This window comes from Meleagris gallopavo, chromosome 3, assembly GCF_000146605.3.
Source record: "Meleagris gallopavo isolate NT-WF06-2002-E0010 breed Aviagen turkey brand Nicholas breeding stock chromosome 3, Turkey_5.1, whole genome shotgun sequence".
Lineage (NCBI taxonomy): Eukaryota > Metazoa > Chordata > Aves > Galliformes > Phasianidae > Meleagris > Meleagris gallopavo.
This window is the reverse complement of record NC_015013.2, coordinates 17,867,241-17,876,938: the sequence shown is the minus strand read 5'-3', so window position 1 is coordinate 17,876,938 and position 9,698 is coordinate 17,867,241. Positions and strand designations below refer to the sequence as shown.

The 9,698-nt window shown below is 32.4% G+C and overlaps 1 protein-coding gene across 1 annotated transcript in view; it reads right to left on the bottom strand.

Moving 5' to 3' along the window:
- The window catches only part of LOC104910150 (cadherin-9-like), a 112,070-nt gene extending 103,022 nt beyond the window's left edge, over nt 1-9,048 (bottom strand). The window contains exon 1 of the mRNA XM_010708470.1: nt 9,001-9,048. Within this exon, the coding sequence (XP_010706772.1) occupies nt 9,001-9,048 (48 nt within the window). The remainder of the gene's footprint in view (nt 1-9,000) is intronic.
- Between the last annotated feature and the right edge of the window lie 650 nt (nt 9,049-9,698).

Below are 9,698 nucleotides of genomic sequence, written 5' to 3'. Positions count from 1 at the left end.
TTTTTTTTTTTCTCTTTTTATGTGTCAGTCATTTACCATACAACATTATTTCTTCTGATGCATATATTGCACATCTGGCTTTGGCCAGTAATTCTTAAAGTAATTTTAAAATACTGTTGATTACCACCAATTGTAATTGATAAATTAAATGTGATTTATGATATCGAAACCAGAATCTGAAAATAGAGAAAAAAATAATAGAAAATTAGGAATAATGCATATTTGATTAATTTTAAACATCCTCTGGAATCAGGTACATTTTCAGAAATCCCAGATGTTTTTGCACATTAGGCAGAAGTCATAAGAAATGTCATGATAACTTCTAAGCTTCTATAGAATTTTCCAGTACTACAGAAAATCACAAGTCTACTGTGTTTAATTGTCTTGCATGGGATGACAGTCTTGTCTTACTGTGTGCTATGATATGAAAGTGTCCCTAACACATTCACTTTAAAATACTTTATCTACGTCTAATGTGACCAGCCTAAGACAACTCTATTAGGGGCATAAGGCGAGGATGCATACGTGCCATATGTGCAAACACACTCATATTTAAAACATTTTGAACACTATTCACCTTTCAAAAACCCATGTTGTTAGAGAAGATTCTAAAAATCAAATATATTTTTCTCTTTTGACAAAGATTTAGGTGATGAAGTGGCTTAGAAGGCTTCTAATTCTAAGCCACTTCATTCTATGCACTCTTCGCTTTTCTTGCATAAAGAAAACTATAAAGGAATAGATCTTAGAAATAAGATTAGAGAGATAATTTACTCAAGCATAAGATTAGATCTCCTTAGTCTGGAATTGTTGAAGCCATGTCAAGTTATTTTTTAAATCAATTTTTAGTGACATTTTTGTGCAGAGGATTGCATGTGCTTCATTAAGCAATCTAGTTTAGAAAAGTATGAAATTCTTAACTGGGCTTTGTACCTACTTCTTAAAACAAAGATTTACATAGACTAGAGAACTTTTGTATTACCATCTTAGATGAGAAAATGACAAATTAGATGTTGGGTTTTTTCCTACATTAATCTAGATGTAACAATATCTCAAGAAGAATTTTTTTTTTATGTGCTTTTTTTTTTTCCAGGAAAACACCTTCATCTTATCCAGTGTTTAATGCTTGAATAGAGAATTTGTCTATTTCAAATTCACCAAGTTTCAAAGAGATATTTAGTTATTAGAGTAGAAAGTACACTACTTTTGATTTTGAAAGAATACTACAGTCTATATATAAATGCAAATTTTTACAGCCTGAAGAAGTCCTCCTATAAAAAACTACTCTACCTCAGAAGAAATACAAATTTTGTTCTGTAGTTATTCATAGCATAAGTGTTTAAACCAATTCACACTGAGAGAATATGAGCCATTGATATTATTTATATCAAATATGGCTACTCTTGCTGCCTTTTAATTGGCTTTTATGTGAGCTAGAGATTGTTTGTAATAATTAAGCTGGAAGTGGGAGTTAGCATAGGACTTTATGATCTCCAAACAACATTTTCAGGTGTCGGATATGGACAGCAATATCATGACTGGAATCCTGAAAAATAAATCATTGTTAGGGATACATAAAGAGTGCTCAGATTGGAGAAGTGTGTCCATGAGAAAATTCGAGAAGATGCTTTATTATTCATTAGCATACCGTAATGCTTGACAAGAATGTTTTGTTGTTTTTTTTTAATTAAAACAGTCGCTTTAGTTTATGTGATGTGTAATATTCAAACATGGATAATCCAGATGGATTATAAAATGTTAGTTATATTCTTGCAAGAAAAACAAAAAAGTTTTTTGTTTTTTGTAGGATAAGTCAATTTTCAGTTCCAAAAATTAAAATGTTATATTTGAATTCTGACCACTATAATGCAGGCAATGTTAGCTTTAATGATTTAATTAGCATTTTCAGGGGTATTAACCCATTACATCAATTACAGATTGAAATTCTGTCAGTTTGCATCAAATTTCTTTTCTTTGATCAAAGCTTTTTACTCTTCTCTTATCAAATCATTTTATGTTCAAGTTTATAGAAACAAAATCTTTTTTAGAAAGATGAGAATAGCCTTTTTACAAAATGGGTAAGTAAAAATGTATTTTTTCTGACATGCTTACAAGAATAAGATACTTTTTAATGATTTTATTCAATTGTAACTTATGAGTTTAATTTCCCAAAAGTGAAGAGATGAATGTAGGAAAAAAAAGACAATAACAAGAATGATACATTTCAGAAATCAAAGCAAACAACATTTTGGAGGTTGGTAGAGTGGAGGTGTTATAACTGGAATGCATGTAAAGGAAAAGTATTTAGGAAAAGCAGACTATCACAGTAAGATATATATTAAAAAAACGAGTATGTCATAAAAATATTTTTTAATCTGTTTGAGTCACAGAGAAAATAGTATACAAGTGTATAAATGTAGACAAAAGAAAAAAAATCAGCATTGGCTTTTGAAGTCGTTGATGAGCCAGATTTCAGATTTTGGTACACATGATTTAAAGCTTAAGTGTATCTCCAGCGCACTACTTTCAATAAATATGCATTACATTCATGTACACGAAACATTTTGCTGTGGGCAGATGCAACAGTTATCTAAAGACAGATGTTGTGAACCTGCAGGATAGTGTAATGTGGGGCAAGAATTCACGTTTTCCAGCACTTAAGAAAACTTTGTATGCTCAGTCAAGGAATCTTCAATTTTGTCTTGTCGCAGCCTAAAATTTATATTTGAACTCCAACTGTTATATAAAATAGCATACACTGTCAGTATTACTCTATATCAGTTTAGGTTTTAAAGCTTTTATTATCAAAGGCAGTTGATATAGGAGATATTTTATTGGGAGTTCAAAGTATGTGGCACAGTTCTTTTGGCAAAAAATAATTACATATATTCTTACAAATGGTTTGTTTATTCCCCATTTAATATTTGGAACTGAACAACATAAGTTGTGTTATATGCTATTTGATCAGGAGAAGTTGAGACATGACACTTTTCTGATATCCAGTGTAGATGTTTGTCTTGTGTAAAATGTGTCAGAGAGTAGATTTTGAAATATATGCAAGAGCTTGGAAAAACCAACTAATAACATTTATTTGCCTGCAGAATGCAATTCTTGTCTGCCCGGTACAGCTGGAAAGGGAAAATTGAAAATAGCTGTATCCTACATTTCTATACTCTCAATGTCATATGTTCCTTGGGACTAACTTGTCCTTCAGCTATAACTTACTGCCAGTCTTATAAGCACTTCCTGATTGACTCAAAATTACCCAAGCACATTTTGCTCTGGCATTCCTTCTTAATCTTATAAAAAGAAATATGTTAAGTGGCTGATCTGAGTTTTATACTGTGAGAGATTTCTCTCTCAGCATCTGACCTACAGTAGGTATGCAAAGCCTTTAATCAAATTATCTGTCAGAGGAACTTACTGTTCATTATTATACCTGTCTTACTGGTGGTAATATTAATGGAAAAAGGAAGCTAAGGTAACATCATATAAAATTCAGAACCAGAAAATGGGATAGAATTTAAGACTCTTTTGTTCCATCTTAAATTCCAGACTCTGTTAAATAAAATACGTTGGGCTCTAAGAATACAGATATAAGTACAAACTAAGACTAAATTCTTTCGTCCTTGTTCAAGCAAATCCTACCCCTAGACTGAACTGGGAATTTAGATTGAGTGAAGACCGCAAAATTGAGCCCCAGAAGAATATGGTTTACTGCAATAAAGACACAAGAGAGTTGAAACAAAAATACTTCGAGCAACATGTAACAACAGAACAACATTACTTAGGGAAACATTTGAATGGGATGAATTAATTAGAAACAAGACTTTGATCTAATGCTTCTGACAGTATTTATGTTCCGTGTAACCTATAATTTATATTACCTCAGCTCACATTTTTTTTCTATTTTGCAACTAGTGTTTCCCTATCTTTTGCCACTCATGAAAGAACGTTTTGCACTGTCAACATATTTGCTTGCTGTTAATAAAAGATTATAACTAAAAATATAATGATGTGTCAAACAGAACTAACCCTCCAGAGGAGCTAAGCAGATGGAAATAGTACTGTGAAAATGAATGCATTGTTATCCAAATCATTTGCTTTTCTGCAACAAATTATCACTAAGTCCCACCCATAACATACTGATGATGAAGCTGAACTAGAGTAGAATTACAGATTGACTCTGCTATACTTTACATTTGTATGAAACATATGTAACAGCATTTAACATCAACAGTTATTTCAGATTTAAAATAACATAAATTAGGGCTCAATAAGCAGAAAATTAGTAAAGTTATCTGCTTTGAAGGCATTTTAAGCTCAGTGAAAAGTCTATTCTTTCACTGATGAACTCTATCCAGTCCCAATTTAAAATCTCCTATCTCTCAGAAAAAGATAGATTAAGAAAATAGATCCATATTCATTTAAAAGACATTTTTAATTTCCTTTTAGTGCGTATTTTTTTGATTTGTGTTATTTAATGTTTTTTTGGATAGATTATTCGCAAGAAAACATTTTACATTTAAAATACAGATACAAAATACATTTGTACTCCGACTTGTTTTTAGTATAATTATGTATGTAGGTTGATTTAACAATAAGCAGGCCTGCATAATTTTCACTATTAATCCAAAATGAATTATTTCATGTGAAAACCTCATAAGCATGTTTTTATTATAGTATTCATTCACATAAAATATATATAATATTATATATATATACTATTAATAATAATAATACATTATTTTATAATAATAGATAATATAATTATGTTTATATATAATATATACATATAGTATTCATTCAGGTATTCATTCAGGCAATTAGTCGTGTTATTTATGATATCTGCATTAACATAGAGAGGCTAACTGCAATTTCATTCATATCTTTCCCAATATAAGAAAACTTTGTGAAAGAAGGCTACGTATTTTCCATACATATTACATACATAAAATACAACTCCACCTTTATTTTCAAAGTGACTTAAATTCTGTTTCTCTGTAAGGATTTAGTAACATGATCTCTAGTGCTCATGCAGAATTCTAGTGAATAAGGGTCAAGGAATTACACTGTAGACAATTTCCTTTGAGAGACAGGGCATCTCATCTTTTATTATTTGACACATCCATCCCTTCTAACATTTTGCAAAGTGTTTCAAAGACAAACATGAATACTTTTCAAGCCAATCTTTGTTCCTTTTTCTTCTGGATACTTTTAGTTCTGTGTTTCCTGCTTCCCTCCTCTTTCTCTCAATGACATCTAATGACATTTCTAATTGGATTCTGATACTTTTCTCATTAATTCCAGGCAGCAATAACTACAAGACTTATTAGGGGATTTTTCTAGGATAATGACATTGTCATGGGGTGAAGTCTATCCAAAAGTACTGCTTGTGTGTGACTTGGATAACACAATTAATATTCACCCAGGATGCAGAAGAAACAAAAAGAAGAAAAGTAGCAGGGATGAATTTTCTTGAGTAACTTGGCACTTTTACCTGCCTGTAACAAAGCTTGGTTGGGAAGACAGAGGATGATAGCAAACTGAATAAGAACTGCTATCTGACCTTATATATGGGGAAAATCATAGAGATTGTACTGAGGCTATATGAACAGTGGCACCATTTATGGTTTAAACTTAGACAGTATTTGAAAAAAAGAAAAAAAAGAAAAAAAAAGCAGCAATAGTTGAAAAAGCACCTCCTTTGGGAAAAGGAATTGAATTGCCTGGTGTGAAATTGCCCTGAGGTGCCAGCCAGAATTCAGAAACATAAAGGTAGTCTAAAATGGACTAGACCTACCTGAGTCAGTTTTGTTTTTTCTCTAGCCTTTTGTTTTAAGAAATGCATCTGTGCAATTATATACATACACATATGTAATTTTATATTCACACACATATATATAGCTATCTACGTTTTACATTTATTCTGCTTAAAAAATACATAGAGATTATATGCTATAAAGTGATGTGTTTCTTCTTTTTTGGTTGCTCCATCCAAATTTCCCTGTGAGAGACATATTATAGAGGAATTCTTATTAATATGGTTTTCCTGATTGGGAATATGTTCAATCTGTGGTAAAAAATCAGACTTGTAATTGAGGCTGGATCTTATCCTACTGCCAGTCTACAGAAAAAAATCTTTTAAAAAATTTACATTCCTAACAGAATTGTAAAGATGAGATCAGAATCTAAAAAAAAAAAGTATGAAACCTTAAATGGTCCTTATCCTATTGAAGAATGCAGCCAAAATAAGATTAAATCTTTGTTTACTGCTAAGTGAGATTAGAGCTGGATAAGAGCTTTCCTGATAAACCAGGGATAAGTTTTCTTCCTCTGTAAAGGTGAAGAAGAATATGACTTTTTAATTTAAGATCCTAAGTAGATACATATAGCTTGTAATTTACTGCTTTAGACAGATTAGTTGACAGTCTATTAGGCCTTTATTTATTTTAATACTTTGTAATAAATTTTACTAGCATATTCAAAGTGTATCTTTTAATACCTGATAACTTCGAATATTTTCTCTGTTTTGCAAATACTGACATGAAAAAAAAATCCTCTTATTTGGCTGTTCAAGCATAAAAATAAGAAAAATACACAACATTTATTCAAGGTTTTGATTCACCTTCACTGAGCATGCAACTGCTGCTGTTTAAGGCTGCTCCCAGGCATTTGTTATTGCCCCTTTTCCAGATGTTACTATTCTACTGTAGAGTCAGCAGAATGAAGTACGTGGGAGTGCTTCAGCTGCTCCAGTTTAGTTCAGCAAATTAGCTTTAATCTTTGATTAGATGAGTTGGACCAAGACTCTAGGCTGAGAATGAGAGACGCTTCAGGGTTAGCATATGTTGAGTTCTTCCATATGATGATAATTTCTTACAGAGATTCAGCAACATCTTGAACTACTGTAAATATAACCAGATCACATCTGTTAAAGATCTTACACTTTAGTGACCAGTGTTTCTGTCAAAATTAGCTCTATCTGTTTGGAGTTAGCTTCTTTATTTTTGCAAAAGGATCCTGACTTTTTTTTAGGCAGAGTTGCAAAAGTGTGATTCAAGGGCATTCTTCTTCTCAGCTCTTTTTGTGCTTCAACAGTGACCTGCTGCAAAGAAATCTGTAAAACAACTTTCTAAGAGGGTTGTCATCTTTTATGTGCCTACCTTCTCTGTTGGTACTGCTGCCTACTGAGTTCCCTTTACTCATCTGTTCTGCCCTCTGGAAATGTGATTATCATAGCATGCTTCAGATGACAAATTCAACTGAAAGAGTGTAAAAAAATTTTTAGAGTGCTAAAAAATCATAAGGTATGTTTGAAGTATTGTTACCACTACTGTGTTATTTACTACTTTGAATTTTAATAATAAGAGAAAGTAATTTGCAGTTACTTTTAGGAGCACATGTTACTTTTAGAACTATACTTCACAAATAATTTTTGCAGAGGACTATCGGCTTTTTGAAAACATAGGCACATATCAGTACAGCGGCCATTTAACTCAAGTAGTTACAAATGTTTAGCCTAACAACCAAACAGGAAATTAGAGCCTCAAAGTGATCTATTCTGGACTTAATAGGGCATGGCAGATCTTACAGCGCAGCATAGCAGAGTGTAAACCAGCAATAAATGTATGTTATAAAAAAGTTCATAGATGTTTCCAGATGGTGTGATTACGGTGAGTCTGGAAGTTCTGCTTAATTGTCTGTGTAGGTACTTAGAGATAAGAGGTAATCTTGATATTAGTAATGATATAGGTCAACACCAGAAATTTATCAGATTTTTTCTTCCTGAATTGCTTGGGTTTAATTGTGATAAACACATCCTCTTATAGAATAATCTATGTATTTATTTATTGCTATGCTAATGTAAATCACAAACATATATTTTTCTAATGCATATATAGTGATACACAATTTTTAAATCTATGTTTTGTAATAAATATATTTATAGTAAATGGTAAATGCAAACTTGGAGTTTTAGAGAACACTAGTGATCAATGGGAAAGTAATATTCCAAAATTTCTGCTGCCTGTATGGAACTAAATTCATATTCTATTTTGAGGACATTTTTGACTATTATATATACCTATCCCATATGTGGTTTGTCATGATTTTATGATTTTTGGTTACTGGTATTCCACATCATAACATCATGTAATGCACTGAGGGTTTGACTGTTGATGCTCAAGTTCCAGGTGCCTGTCTGGAGGAGAAGAAGGACTACATTCCCCAGGGGTCAGTGAGGAGATATAACTCCTGGCAAGGTCACCTGATGTTCTCTTCTCCATCTGCTCTTCTCCGTCTGCTTTTTCTTCATCAGCTCAACTGGACTGCACTTCTCACCTCAGCGTTGTGGTGAGGCCTATCCACCTTTCAGACACACTCTCTCTCTCTCATTATATTTTGCTGATACTATATTTAGTAAATTAATTTGTTTCACCTCAGATCTTTGCGGCTGTTTTCAGTTGTTTTGGGATCCTCTGTTTCTCTTTTCCAGAGGCGCGGATCTGTGGATCCCTTTGCCCCGCTAGTCACAAAACTGGGCCAAACCAGCCTGTAAATCGTTGACAGGTTAAGGTTTTTTTTCTGTAAGATAATAATTAATTTAAACTATACTGAAAATATTTTCAATGAAGTTAATTTGCTGAAAAGGTTAGCATAGTTTCACAGTTCTCCATATTGGTGTACCAAATACACCTCTAAGAAACAAGCTCATTTTTTACAACTTCTAGAGAGTATTTAGTAATCATTGGCCTCTCAGTTGATTTCTGTAAGAAAAAAAAAAAAATAGATGGTACTCATAAACTTTACTGATGTGTAACTAGTGTAACTATGTATGATGCTTGAAGAAATCTGGAAATGTTAATCCACATGTTCATTATGAAATCATAAGCACTGGATGACTTTTATCTTTTTATTTGATCACAACATTTGATCTAGGATTTGAAGATGTAATCCAATTCAGACTCCAGTTGATGTTGTTGTACAATTGTAACTTACCACTCCCAAGACATGATTCTTAAAGTCAGAGTTGACTGGGAAAGTCATACGGATCATTTTCACTTTCGCTTGTGACTTATATTTAAGTCACTGATTTTGTGTTTAAGGTCTATAGGCTTACTATTCATGCATCAACAAATAGTGGGAATGTAGTGTAATATATTGATTAATAACTTGGAGCCAAATATCAGGCAAGATATTTCACACTGAAGTAAGATCCTTCTGCATTCAGCATAATGCTTTAGTCTCCATTTGCAGATTGAGTGCAACTCCTGTAAAGGTTAAGTTGTTCCTATACCTTTGGCTATCTTAGAAGTTACTATACATGGTTTGCAAAATTAAGGAAATTGTCCTACTCAGAACACATTTTCTTCCTCTTGTGTTTTTAAATGTTTTGTATCAACTCAAAGGGAAAAATCTGCTGAAAGTCAAGTGGATTTTCACTTTGATGCTGAAACTTGATAATATTTTCTGTCACTGAATCATCCAACTAAATTCTATCATGTCACTAAATTCTCCAACCTATTGTTTAACACCAGAACACTTTCTTTGTCCCTTTTTTTAAGTCCTTTTTGGTGGAAAATTCTGACTTTTCTACTGTTCTGCCATGGGAAATGTAAAATGAGAGATAGTGCTGAATACCCTATGTTCATACAGCTTCAGGTGGATTTCTCCATGGCATGCTGCATGGCTCCTGT